The sequence below is a fragment of the Plectrocnemia conspersa genome, unplaced genomic scaffold (assembly GCF_051122295.1).
Source record: "Plectrocnemia conspersa isolate PC_06_02 unplaced genomic scaffold, ASM5112229v1 ptg000014l, whole genome shotgun sequence".
NCBI classification, from domain to species: Eukaryota; Metazoa; Arthropoda; class Insecta; order Trichoptera; family Polycentropodidae; genus Plectrocnemia; species Plectrocnemia conspersa.
Window position 1 is genome coordinate 22,682,459 of NW_028277178.1, and position 13,977 is coordinate 22,696,435.

Below are 13,977 nucleotides of genomic sequence, written 5' to 3' on the forward strand. Positions count from 1 at the left end.
CAACAGATTGCACGCTAGAGCATCACCCTGTCGTAAGCTGTTGAGTGTTCGCAAAGGTTTTGATGTGTCTCATTGTGAATTTCACCATTAGATTAGTTTTTTGGTACACCCTACTGTGTACTCTAGATTTTTTCAAGCGTAAAAAATCGCGACGAAAATAAAATTACAAATTCTTAAATACCCACATTCTCAAAAGAGAGTATCGTGTCAAATATAATATTAGATTACTTTAATTTAAATTATATTTTTGAGCTAATGTAATGAGTTTTTAAAGTATTAATAGAAAGGGGGGGGCGCAAATTTAGTTTTTGCCTGGGGCGCCAAATAACCTAGGACCGGCCCTGCGTACCATACATTATTATTAAACCTTTGGAGTATGTGTCTCAATACATGATTATTTTTGGATACCGGTGATTCTGTAGAAAAAAATTGACCAACATATGTGTGCGATTAAGTATGATGCAACTTACAAGGTGTCTCGGCATCTACTTGTAGAAGGACTTAAAACGAAATCTATAATAATATATTAATTTATTTAATAATACAATTTAACAATATTATCTGTTTCAAATTATTACTATGTACATAAAATAAATATTTGATTTGTGTAGTCAACCTGAATCTCAACATATAGTTCAATATGATGAATTGTTAGAAAGATTTCCCATGGTCAAAAGTATATCTAATAATTTAAAAATAAATGGCATTTATATATACTTTTTACCTAATCAATAGCTCATTAATATAATACTATGTTTAATATGCTTTAAAATGTTTGTAATGAAGAATCGCTCAATATGGATAATGTATTTTTTATTTTAATTAACGTGTGATTGTATGTGTTTTTGACGGAATTAAACATGGTACTTGCCTTTGATGACGACAGCTTGAAAATCTGCATCGACTCCTGTTGAATTCTGTCAAAAACAATGATATATGTATATATAATACATACATACATGTGCTTATATTTATGTTTTTCGAACAGTTTCTTTGCTATGTGTATTCGTATACAAAAAATATAATTTTTCACTAATGTATTTACTTTCACAATAAAAAATGTTTAAAACTATTGTTTTGTGTTTTCCTATATCCTCCAATTTAACTATATTTTAATACACCTTTAGAATAAATTTGCTAACAATTTTTTGTATATACACAACTGTTATTTATCTATAACATGAGTTTCAGCTTCATTTTGTTTATTATACAATATCAAACTGTCGAATTACCTAGAAGCCATGAATAATGTGGCACTTGAAATTGGATTAACTGCAGGAATAAACATAAAAAGGAGGTAGAACAATTGATGGTCGAAATTTTACTAACTGCTGATCTGAATGCTCGACTACCATTGATTTACATTATCTCTACTAAAATTATAATAGCAATCAAAGACAGTGGTGTTACCAGTCAGGGATAATTTTATTCATTGTTTAGATTAGAAGAACAGATATATTTTGGAATTGTATTGCAGCAATACGACTGGTTGAATTCTATGTCAAATCCATGTTAAATTGTGGTAAGCATAACTCTGTTATACGTGTGATCGAGAGGCGAGCCATATGAGATTCCAACTAACTGTTATGACATTACAGCTACATGTTGAAAACTACTCAGTATTTTGCATAACCAGCAGCTTATGACAGGTGAAAGGTGTTTTTATTGTTATGAATATATATGTCTATATTGTTAAAGGTAATTTTCGTCATAGTTCTGTCGCTTAAGCCGCAGTGCCGAAATGACGTCCGTCTTCTACGGCGAGCGCCAGTCTATTCCACCCTGCCGCCCTCTGACCACGACGCTCGCCCCCCTCCCTTAGCCATTTTTTTGGGTCGCGCGTGTTATACTCTTCGCCTTGCTGCTCCGTCGTGTAACAATATTATTTTATTCGTCCGTACGTAGAGCTTCATATGATCAAACGGATTCCAGTGTTGGAGATTGAGGAAATGTACGTTGAAGCCAGCTGTCGTGATTTCACAATAGTTGAGATCAGTGGCAAACAGGGAACTAAATATGGAAAAAAATTATTTAAAAAATTTAATTTTTAATTTCAGACAGAAAAAAGTTTTTGCCCGGTAAATGTTAAAATAAAAATCTAAGATATGTACTTAATACTAAATAAATTCGACTAGCTCTTTGTAAACTAAATGTAAAATTCAAGAATTAGATTGTATTATTTATTTATTACAAAACTTACATTTACTAGGCACATAACACACCATCACAGATTCTCACGTATCATTTCCATCATATATTAACTCAGAATATGTAATATAAATAATTGCTATGAAAATATTTTGGTAAATACTTCCACTAAACAATATTCTATATACAAATACAAAATTATTTAACAGAAATATAAATAAATCGCACAGATTATTCAGCTTTTTCATCAGTATATAAATTAATATTAATAGAAATAGTAGAAATTCTATTTTGCGAATCGTTACGTTGACAAATCAAGCATCAAATCTCGCTTCGCTGCATATGTAAAATTATGTGCCGGTAAAGTGGACCTTTAGTTTTGAACGTTGTACCACACCTGTCACACTCAAAATCGTAGGATTCACTATGAACGCTCATGTGCCGTGAAAGGTTGCCTTTAGTTTTGAATGCCCTTCCACATCTGCCGCAGTCAAAATTATAATATTCGCTATGAACATTATCCATATGTTGTGTGAGGTTACTTTTACTTTTAAAGCCTTTTTTGCATTCGCTACATTTGAAACTACATTTTTTGCTGTGAACTTTCATATGTCGCAAAAGTGTTCCGCTGGTTTTGAACTCTTTTCCGCATTTTTTGCATTCATAATCGTGAATATCACTGTGAACTTTCATATGCTGCATGAGGTTGCTTTTAGTTTTAAACGTTTTTCCGCATTGGTCGCATTCAACGTTAAAAAAACTCATATGAACGCTAAGATGCCGAGAAAGACGATATTTATCGGGATATTCTCTTTTGCACACGATACAATTATTGCGAGATATCTTTCGATGTTTATTAACTACAGGTTTATTGTTGAGCGAACGCGAATCGCGATGACGTAAGTTATGACTATTTTGCATAAACGATTTATGGCAATGTGCACTTGCGTTTTTAACGCCACAATCTAAATCGTTGGTAGTATTTTTATAGTTCTTCTTCTCCTGGTTCTAAAAATAAACACGATTAAAATGAATCGTTTCATTAAAATGTATTAAATTATGATTAATTGATCTATTACTTTCGTTTTTATATGTACGTTGGAAGACTGGTCGGAAGAAACGTTCACACTGATTGGGTCTTTGACTTCGTACCTCACTGAAAAGATAGTTTAACATGTAGTTTGAATTAACATAAAATTTTCTCACGATACTGGTTGCAAGAGTTAAATAGTTTTGTTTTTTTTTAAATCTTGTACTAAAACATTTTTGAACTCTAGAAATTTTACTAATGGAGATACGATTTTTTGAATAGCCACCATTTCGCATCAACATTGAGACATTCATGGACTCATAAAACGAAACGATGCTTGTTTTGTTTCCCCTATATAATATAAAATAATATGTCATAAAAATTGTTTCACCAATATATACATATAGTACATTTTTAAGTTTAACATGGGTATTTATGATGTTATTATTTGTTTTGCAACGGAATGTAACATGATACTTAACTTTTGGAAGTGGAAATGCTTGTATATCGCGCCTTTTCCGATGATAATCCCAACATCGTTAGGAAGAGACACGTGGAGAAAAGGCGAGATGCGAGATGTGAGAGCACTCCTAAAGTACCATAATGCATTCCATTGCAAAAACAAATAATATTATAATATATATTTATGTAACCGATTTCGAGCATGTCGTCCACTCGGTCCACATTGTATTCTTCACCGTCGATGTATTCCATTTTTACAGGTTCATACTTGAAAAAAAAAAAAAAATTTTAAAAAATTGTGTTTTTATTGGTGTAATTTTTCCTTTTACCTTGACTACATATTTCAATTTATCAGCTGGTTGAAAAGTTTTATCATTTTCCCTCTTCCAATTCTAAAAAGAAGATGTAGGTTTTTATTTATTAGAGAATAATAACCTACTCGGGCAGAATAACGACCTGATCTGTGATAGCTTGGTTAACACCATTTATCTAGTCTCTAGATAAATGGTATTATCGAAGCAATCATGATTCTAGAGTATCGGTTTAACAATAAAGGTGAGCTTATTATTTACCAAAAATAGTACATCGACATATTCTAAATGAAAAACTAATCTTGTAGATGTCTAGAATAATTTCATTTTGTTATTGATTATTGAAATTTAATTAAAAAATCATCATTACACTCGAATTTCGAATGAATATTTAAAAATAAGAACTACTATAATATGGTGGCTCTAGGATCCTACAAGCCAGTGGTGGCTCGTCCATAAGATTTTATAACCATATAATTTACAATACGGACAGTATATTTTCTTGGGTTTTTTTTATGATTAAACAATGTAAATATATTAACTCCATTTTCATTTTCGGAAACTTATTTTTGAAAATCTAGTCGCTATTTACATATCTTTACTGACACCCATCAAATTGATGGTTTTGGTAAATAAATTTATTGAACTTGTCCCATTAGTGAAATTATTACAATTTATGGGGCAATAGTTTTATGAGGATTCTAGAGGGAATTGATAAAAAAAATGTAATAAATTGGGTATAAAATTTTGGTGGGCAGTCAATTTTAAATAGAAATATGTTTTAAATGGTTTTCCTTATTTGACACCTTTAGGTAAACATGTAGTTTTAAAATAAGTCCACCCGTATTCATGGGAAGGGAGGAACATAACAACTAATATTTTTTTTAACGCAAATGTAAAGTTTAAAAATATTGTGTGTGGAAAGTGTACTAAGAAAATTCTATATGTTATTATTTTTATTGTCATTTCCTTTACCGTTTTACTTGTAGTAATATTTCTATTTGTATATTGTCTATTTTTGTTAAATAAATTATTTAAAAAGAAAAAAATAAGTTCTTGTGTTCATCTGTCAATATGATTGATGCCCGTAAACCTAGTGTTAAGGATATTTTGTGCAATTTCTCAACTTTTATTGCTACAGCCATTACTACAGGCCCTATGTTCTGTAATTTAATGACATAAACAAATGTCATTCGCAAGGAGAATGTGAATATTAACAGAGCAATCTGCATTAAAAAGTATTATGGTGGCTAAAGTATTATGTTGAGACAAGACTACTTCAAATCTTAATAATTAAATGACATGATAAACAAATATTTTCTAACTCTTTGGCTGTTAAACAACGATATATCGCTGTTCATGATAACATAAAATAAGCGCTAACAACAATTGTGTTTGATGTCATAATGCTCAAAAAAGTAAATGAATTTTTTTGGAAACTGTTAGTGAATCATTTTTTATTTGTTTAATTTAATTGTCGTGTAGCACAAATCGATGGATATGTGATGGGGCAGAATTTTGACAGGCATTGTAGCAACAAAGTGTTAAAATATCTCAAAAATTGATAATCTCGTGTAGTATTTGCAATAAACAAAAAAAATCGAAAATAGTACAAAGCTGAGTGTGTTAATTAGCTAGCCACCACTATGCTATTTTAATTTTTAATTAAAACATATCTAGAACAGTGGCCAGTTAGCTGGGCTATAGCCCAATGAAGACATATTAATTACCTGTTCTAGCTTGGGAGTCAAAAAAAAGTTGGGAACTTTGGGACGGTCGTTAACTTCGTGCTTCACTGAAACGATACAATTTTTACATATAAAATCCCGGTCGATGTAAATTAAAATAATACAAGTAAATAGCCGGTATAATTGTAACCGATTTCGAGCATGTCGTCATCGTCTGTTTCCATTTCTGGGGGTTTGCACTGAAAGGAGAAAAATGGGTAATTTAGAATTCGCACCTTTACGGATGTGAATTTTTTTACATCTACCTTGACGATACACTGTATCTCGCAAGTGTAAGCGGATCGGAACGCTTCGCCTTCTGTTGGACGTTCTATAAAAGAATTTGAAAACTTTTAAAGGCTCTTCGAATTAACAAAGTTGAATCAGAACGAAAAATACCAGCGGTCGAATAGCGCGGGAGAGACATCGCGACTGACAGACGTCGCAGACAGCTTTGAATTATTGGCCAAAACACCACATCTCTGAACCGTAACTGATTAGATTGCCATGCATCATTTTTTATTTACTTTTTATATATTAATACGTAAATACAAATATTCTCTCTTACTTTTATGCTTCAAATAATAAAACTTTTTTTTTCTTAAGTTAATAAAATTTGTGGCTTATGTAGGTAATATAATTGAATTAAAAAAAGGTTAAATGAAAAATTTTTCGAGGTTACCTATTTTTAGCTCTCGCAGCATCTCTGAATAAATTCCATATGCTATTTTTTGCTAGTTAGACTTGTGCTTACACCGTGCTAAATATAATTGTAATGGCGCCCCCTTTGGGGCTAGCGCTCCGGGCGACTGCTCGTCCCTCGGGTCGGCTCTGAGCTAAGTGTAGTCTACTCATAGTCTATTCACTCAAGTCGCATGCGCTTGCTATTTTTCGTGTAATTATATTGTTACACCACGGAGCAGCAAGGCGAAAAGTATGACGCGCGCAACCCAAAGGAATGGCTAAGGGAGGGGGCGAGCGTCATGGTCAGAGGGTGGCAGGGTGGAATAGACTGGCGCTCGCCGTAGAAGACGGACGTTATTTCGGCACTGCGGCTTAAGCGACGGACTTACGACGAAACTAGACGAAACTTAACGTCTAACAAATCAGAAGTGGGATCAGGCGACTTGCGCGTCGTTCAGGACTGTCGAGGAAGTATTTACGTAAACGTTGATTTAATATTTCCTTTGTTACTAGGGACGCGTAAATAAACAAGATGGCGGCTAACAACGAAAGCGGTAGCGGGAGTGTCGGCGGTGCATACAGTGACAGCGCGGGCAGCGTCGACAGTGCAGGAGGGGCGCGAGGCATCCGGCCTGAACGCGTCGGAGGGGCGCGAGGCATCCGGCCTGAACGCGTCGGAGGGGCGCGAGGCATCCGGCCTGAACGCGTCGGAGGGGCGCGAGGCATCCGGCCTGAACGCGTCGGAGGGGCGCGAGGCATCCGGCCTGAATGCGTCGGAGGGGCGCGAGGCATCCGGCCTGAACGCGTCGGAGTTAGCGCTGGGGCCACCCGGAGTGCGAGCGCTAGAGCTAGTGCTGGAACCATCCGGAGTGGGAGCGCTGGGGCCACCCGGAGTGCGAGCGCTAAATTTAGTGCTGAAACCATCCGGGGTGGGAGCGCTGTGGCCACCCGGAGTGCGAGCGCTGGAGCTAGTGCTGGAACCATCCGGGGTGGGAGCGCTGAGGCAGCCCGGAGTGCGAGTGCTAAAGTTAGCGCTGTAACCATCCGGAGCGGGAGCGCTGGAGGCAGCCGGAGCAAAAACGCTGGAGCCAAGAGGAGAGGCAGCAGCAACTCGAGCTGCATATATGGGGAGGAGTCAGACGATATCTTGGAGATGGACGTCGAGGAGGAGAGTCACGGAGAGAGCGACTCGAGCTATGCTGCGAGTGACCGTGACGACGCCAAAGCGCTGAAAACCCGACTCATGAAGCAGGTTGAGTCGTGGTTTAGCCGGCGGACTAGCCGACACCGGAGCCCCAAGAGGGTGGTAAGGCCGGAGTCAGCTAAACGTAGACGTCAGGAGACCGAGCAGGTGTCTCACGCGTCAAGTGCAGGGCATTGTAGTTATAAAGCGTCGGAGACGAGCGGAATCCTCGAACCATTCGATCCACAGTGCCCTACATTTCGAGTAGATCACTGGCTGACCACTGTGGACCGAATGGGGCAGATTCATGGCTGGACTGATTATAACAAAACGTGTATTTTGCAGGATAAGATGCGGGGCTCGGCTCAGCGATGGTACAATCGCCTACAATGCTACGACTTGACCTGGGAGGAGTGGAAAGTTCGACTTCAAAGGGCTTTCGAACTACGAGAAGAGCCAGTGGCGTTGCTCAAGAAGCTAATGGCCCGGACTAAGAGCTCCACAGAGACGATGACCGAATACTACGACGATAAATTGGCATTGTGTGACCAGTGCCATTTATCGGGACGTTGGGCGGTGTCCTGCATCATAGATGGGATTCCGGACGAACTTAAAGCGAACGCATTGGCATGTCGTTGTTCGACTCCGGACTCTTTGTATATGAAGTTTTTGATCGGACTGGACTTTTATAAGTCGCCCAAGATCAGGAGCTTTCGAGAGGCAGAGACTTCCAGAGTAGAGTCATCCAGAGCAGGACCTTCCAGGGAAAAGCGATATAAGACTAGGCCCACCAGCTGGAAGCCGAGGAGGAAGAGCCCCAGCGAGGAAGCTGAGGAGCAGGAACGTCTAAAAAGGGGAGTCCGATGTCACAATTGCCAGACCTTTGGCAACCATCTGAGCAAGAACTGTCCCCAGCCAAAGAGGACTAGGTGTTGGACTTGCGGAGAGAGAGGACACAATGCATCGGTTTGTCCTCAAAATAAACCTCCAACTCAGCAGCCCTCAAAGGTGAGCAAGGCTGTGAACGTCAGGCTGGTGAGTACAGACTTAGATCTCATTTACAGGAGAAAAGGCCAGGTGAACGGTCGTGATGTAAATGTATATATAGACACAGGATGTCAGCATAATTTGTTGGCAGCAAATTGTGCGACTCGGTTGGAGCTAGAGGTAGAGCCGCAGATAACTATTCTCCGAGGTTTTGGAGGCGGATTTGGGAGAGCAGATGGGCTAGCCAAATTTACGCTGACTATTGATGGTGTCAACATAAATATGAAGGCGTTGGTTACTCATTGTGATATCTCAAATACGGATATGATTCTAGGTCAGCCGGCGTTAGCGGAGGATGGAGTGTCACTGGTGGTGAGGGGCGACCAGGCGGTCCTGATCAAGGAAGGGGACGTCGCGGACATATTTAGGCAACTATCTCTAGAGGCTGAAGACACAAGGCACCGTGTCTCGTTATCTGAGGATGTGACGATTCCAGCCGGAGTCACTGAGATGATAAGAGTCACTATAGACCAAGCCCAAACTGGTGAAGAGTACGAGATGGGAGCTAAAGTGTTCGAGGACGGCCGATCCTTGGTTGCAATCCCCAGTGGTATACTGAAAGCGTCGGCAGACGTGAGAATAAAGTTGACAAACCTGGGCAGCGAAGAGGTTCATTGGAAGGCGGGACGACTAGTGGCGAGAGCGACGAAATGCAGAGCAGCGCAACTCAAAGAGCCTATATCAGCTAAGACTACAACAACAGTTAGTACCATTGTTTCAATTCATAATTCTGACCTTGATGTGGGGGATATTGCAGATGACGAAATGGAGAAATTGGTGGAAATCCTTAAGAGTAAGTTGTCCTGTTTCTCTTCCAGCGAGGGTGATTTAGGATTAACTCACTTGGGTGAGATGGAGATCAAACTCGCTAACGTTACTCCGGTATACTATAGGCCTTACCGTCTGTCTTATGCGGAAAGACAAAGGGTTAGGGAAAAGGTTAGAGGTTTGTTGGACAGCGGAGTCATCAGAGAATCCCAGTCAGATTATGCGAGTCCTATTGTGTTGATTAACAAAAAGGACGGTGGTTTTAGGTTGTGTGTAGATTATAGGGCATTAAACGCTGCCACAGTGAAGGATAGGTATCCATTACCGTTGATTTCTGACCATTTAGATCGCTTAGGTGGGAAAATTTATTTCACAACGTTAGATATGGCACAGGGATATCATCAGGTTCCAATGCATCCCGGTTCAATACATAAAACAGCGTTTATCACGCCGGACGGGCAATACGAATATCTGCGCGTCCCGTTTGGTTTGGCTAATTCGCCAGCGGTGTTCCAGAGAATTGTAAACAGTATGCTGGGAGGAATGCAGCATGAGGAAATTCTGGCCTATATGGATGATCTTCTAATCCCTTCGGCAACTGTGGAGGAGGGACTATCTCTGTTGGAACGTGTGCTGACGTTGATTGAACGGGCTGGCTTCAAGTTGAACATTTCTAAATGTTCCTTTTTGAAAGGTTCTATCTCTTATCTAGGGCACGAGATAAGCGGTGAGGGAATAAGACCTGGCGAAAGGAAAACCAAAGCAGTGTCTGATTTTCCTACACCGACTAACGTACACACTGTGAGACAGTTCATCGGCTTGGCAAGTTACTTTCGTAAGTTTGTGAAAAACTTTGCGATTATAGCAAGGCCCCTAACTCAGCTCACGGCGAAAGATGTCGAATGGACATGGAGCGACGCGGAACGAAACGCCTTCGAGGAGCTGAAACGTCACTTAGTGGGCAGACCAATTTTGGCGTCGTATCGCAGCACGGCTGTGACTGAATTGCATACCGATGCCAGTAAATTGGGCCTGGGTGGTATTTTACTTCAGTTACAGGAGACGGGCGAGCTGAAGGTTATTTCGTACTTTAGTCGAGCTACGACAAAAGCTGAATCCATGTATCACAGCTATGAACTGGAGACGTTAGCTGTGGTAGAATCTGTAAAGAGATTTAGGGTGTATTTGTTGGGTATACATTTCAAGGTGATTACTGATTGCTCGGCAGTTAGGGCTACTTTGCTGAAACGAGATTTAGTGCCTCGTATAGCTAGATGGTGGTTAGTCATTCAAGAGTACGATATGGAGGTTGAATATCGTCCCGGTGAGAAGATGCGACATGTGGATGCTTTGAGTCGGAACCCTACAACTGTCAATCTGATCGACGGTACTGAGGCAGATTGGTTTTTGTTAGTACAATTGCAGGACGAAAAAGCTCAGGAAATTATCAGAGCATTAGAGCATCGACAAGCTGACACGCATATTAAGAAGGAATTTATAGTAAAGGACGGTCGTCTATATCGTAAGACCGCTCTCGGAGACCGTCTTTATGTTCCTGCAATGGCAAAGTTCAATCTCTTGCGTAAGCATCATGATGAGATTGGCCACCCGGGGTTTGACAGATGTTTATCACTAATAAATAGAACTTATTGGTTTCCTAGGATGAGAAGGTTTGTGCGCAAATATACAGCAGCATGTATGAATTGTGCATATGCTAAGGGTGATTATGGGCGCAGGGAAGGATTTTTGCATCCTTATGAGAAGCAAGCAGTTCCTTTCGATACAGTGCATATAGATCATTTAGGACCCTTTGTGAAAAGTGTGAAGCGAAATAGTTATCTGTTAATGATAGTAGATGGTTTCACAAAATATACCATTGTGAAACCCACACGCACCCTGAGTTCAGCTGAAGTGATTGAAAATCTGCGATGGGTGTTTGCAGAATTTGGTTATCCGCGGCGTATTGTTTCTGACCAGGGCTTAGCATTTACTAGTAGAGCGTTTACTCATTTTTTGCAGGAGAAGGAGGTTAAGCATGTCATGAATGCTGTAGCGACTCCGAGGGCCAATGGTCAGGTTGAGAGACCTAACCGCACCATTATCGAGGCTATTACAGCAACAGCAAGTGCGGAAGCTAGATGGGATGAGCAATTACCTGAGATAGTGTGGGGCATTAATCACACCATTAATTCCAGCACTAGGTTTTCGCCAGCAGATCTGATGTTCTCTTACCAGAGCGGACGACTAGCAGGATTATCGACAGGAGATACCACTGCTGAGGCGGGACGAGAACGATTGCAATCGAATCGACTGAAAGCGGCTGAAACTCTGCGAAATACAGCAGCTAGTATGAAAGCGAGATACGACAAACGAAGGAAGGCTGCAACAAAGTATAAGCCGGGAGAGCTGGTTCTATGGCGTCAAGCAGCTACAGCTCTAGGGGAAAAGGGTATCAATCGAAAGGTGGCCAACAAGTTTGATGGTCCTTACAAAATTTTTAAGGATCTAGGTAACGACAGGTATCAAATTGTTGCACTCAAAGGTGTTAGAGGATACAAACGGTTCAAAGCCACCGTGGCGGTTGATGCTCTGCGACGTTACCAGAGCGGAGCTTTCCATACAGGAGATTCGTCTGGAGGAGATTCGATTGATTCAGAGATCAATAGGTCTGGGAGACAGGATCTGATTGATCTGTTGGAAAGTTAAACTCTGACATCAGACCAGTCGGATGATAGAAGTGTATGGTGCTGGTTGAGAAGTGGGAGTAATTAGGTATTCTATTAATGTGGACATTAATTATTTCAGGATGGCCGATTGTTACACCACGGAGCAGCAAGGCGAAAAGTATGACGCGCGCAACCCAAAGGAATGGCTAAGGGAGGGGGCGAGCGTCATGGTCAGAGGGTGGCAGGGTGGAATAGACTGGCGCTCGCCGTAGAAGACGGACGTTATTTCGGCACTGCGGCTTAAGCGACGGACTTACGACGAAACTAGACGAAACTTAACGTCTAACAATATACTGACGATATTCATATTAAGAAATATTGCTGTGGGCTGACGAAACTTAGTCTTAAACCAACTGCAAATTAAGTTACTAAAATCATCACAAAAACAACAACATATGTTTTATAAAATGGAAAATATAAATAAACCAAGAGAAAGCCTCGGGAATGATTTAACAACACGCAGACAACCCTTGCCTCCACTTCTTAAAAGTGAACATTAAAACTGCATTAAATAAAGGGCGAACGTCAATTACCTGGATATACATCTGGACTCCAAGCTTAAATTTTCAAAGCATATAGCGGAACTCAGGTCCAAAAAGCTTGCTGTCATTGAAACCCTTAAACCGATATTTAGCAGAAAAACGCATTTAAAATTTAAAAAATATTTAATTAGACCAATAACTAGATACGATTGCCCAATATGGAGTAATACTATTAATTCCCTTTTTTCTAAGCTCCATGTCGTTCAACATAAAGCAATAAAAATAATACATAACACACATTTTTATACTAACCATAAAAAACTGAATTGATTTGTAATATCAAAGATTAAAGGACATTGCCATAATCACACCGTAAAAAACTACGATATTAACCCACAAATCTCCAAAATCAGTGACTACGACAAAACCAAACTTAAATGTATGTATAAACATAAAACGCTTAAGCACATATTGCTTTAAATTTAAGTTTTAGTAGTTCCAGTTAAGTATAATAAATACTTATAAACAGTATAAAGCTTAATAATTTAAATAATGAATTTGGGTTTTTTATTTTACTCTGAAAAGTAGTATTTTAAATTTCTTCTTCTTTACTGGAAAATGATCATAAACCAGCAACTTGTACTTGATTTTAATGTATGTATTTTATAACGGTTTACGTAAAAAAATACGCTCGCTGAATTTTTTGTGTATAGTAACATCTGTAAATTTTGATCCCGAGCTGAAAAATACTAATTACTTCTCAAACATTAGTTCCGTTAACATAAAAAGGCCAGAATATAATAGAACTAGCTAGACCTTAAATCATACACCATATTTTTCTTCGGAAAATCTATTTTAATACTTAGGGGCGCAAAATCGTCCTTTTGCTTCAGATAACAAAATATTTATTCCCGGCCCTGCTGCAAGAGACTACAGTGCTAAGCACACACACATCGGGACTCCATTATTACTACACGGATTACTGCACGCGAGAAGGAGCTTCTCAAAGCGATGAATAATAATAACTTCCAAAAGCTCTCAGCAGGAGCACCGACATATTGGCCCACAAACACAAGAAAAAAGCCAGATCTCATCGACATTTGTGTAACGAAAGGTATATGGCAACAACTTAAAATCTAAATCCTCCCTAGACCTGTCATCGGTTAACTCATCAATGAGAGTGACCCTGGGGACGCAAATTTTGTCAACGTCTAAACCTCTGCGCTCGTAAAAACCACAGAACAAAGAATATATATAAGCGGAGTTTGTTATGAAAAACAAACAACGTCTGAGTTGTAACTTTGTCCACTGACGTCAGACGACCTTCAAAATTCGGTCGTGAATTAAATATTATTGGTGCTTTTCAGTTATAGGGTGTAAATGTCATAGTAAAAAACTTTCAAAGAATA

The 13,977-nt window shown here is 39.3% G+C and overlaps 2 protein-coding genes and 1 long non-coding RNA gene across 8 annotated transcripts in view; 1 reads left to right on the forward strand and 2 right to left on the reverse strand.

The window, feature by feature from the left end:
* LOC148226521 (uncharacterized) overlaps positions 1–13,977 on the reverse strand; it is a 123,437-nt gene that overhangs the window by 100,790 nt on the left and 8,670 nt on the right. The window lies entirely within an intron of this gene.
* Positions 2,168–6,167, reverse strand: LOC148226534 (uncharacterized). 5 transcript variants are annotated; one of them, XM_088204063.1, is made up of 9 exons: positions 6,078–6,160; positions 5,945–6,009; positions 5,830–5,878; positions 5,682–5,746; positions 3,970–4,032; positions 3,832–3,907; positions 3,661–3,768; positions 3,228–3,304; positions 2,168–3,156 (listed from the first exon to the last, which is right to left on the reverse strand). In XM_088204063.1, the coding sequence occupies exons 1-9, from the start codon at positions 6,103–6,105 to the stop codon at positions 2,470–2,472; spliced, it is 1,218 nt and encodes a 405-aa protein (XP_088060189.1). In that variant the 5' UTR covers positions 6,106–6,160; the 3' UTR covers positions 2,168–2,469. The 5 variants fall into 5 exon arrangements, 4 of the variants coding, with proteins under 4 accessions (XP_088060189.1, XP_088060191.1, XP_088060188.1 ...); XM_088204065.1 differs by lacking the exon at positions 3,970–4,032; XM_088204062.1 differs by having other exon boundaries at positions 3,661–3,907.
* On the forward strand, positions 6,572–12,289 carry LOC148226535 (uncharacterized). Of its 2 annotated transcripts, XM_088204061.1 has the most exons (2): positions 6,572–9,294; positions 12,166–12,289. In XM_088204061.1, exons 1-2 carry the CDS (start codon positions 6,895–6,897, stop codon positions 12,208–12,210), a joined length of 2,445 nt encoding a protein of 814 aa, XP_088060187.1. In that variant the 5' UTR covers positions 6,572–6,894; the 3' UTR covers positions 12,211–12,289. The 2 variants fall into 2 exon arrangements, with proteins under 2 accessions (XP_088060187.1, XP_088060186.1); XM_088204060.1 differs by having other exon boundaries at positions 6,572–12,289.

What these genes read in the sequence shown, in the direction of transcription:
- LOC148226534 (XM_088204062.1), bottom strand. Translation starts at nt 6,105, where the DNA reads ATGTCTCTCCCGCGCTATTCGACCGCTG. An exon ending in CCCGCGCTATTCGACCGCTG is followed by an intron (nt 6,010 to 6,077) that starts GTATTTTTCGTT and finishes ATTCTTTTATAG; the next exon opens with AACGTCCAACAGAAGGCGAA. An exon ending in TGACTCCCAAGCTAGAACAG is followed by an intron (nt 4,033 to 5,681) that starts GTAATTAATATG and finishes TCTTCTTTTTAG; the next exon opens with AATTGGAAGAGGGAAAATGA.
- LOC148226535 (XM_088204060.1), top strand. Translation starts at nt 6,895, where the DNA reads ATGGCGGCTAACAACGAAAGCGGTAGCGGGAGTGTCGGCGGTGCATAC.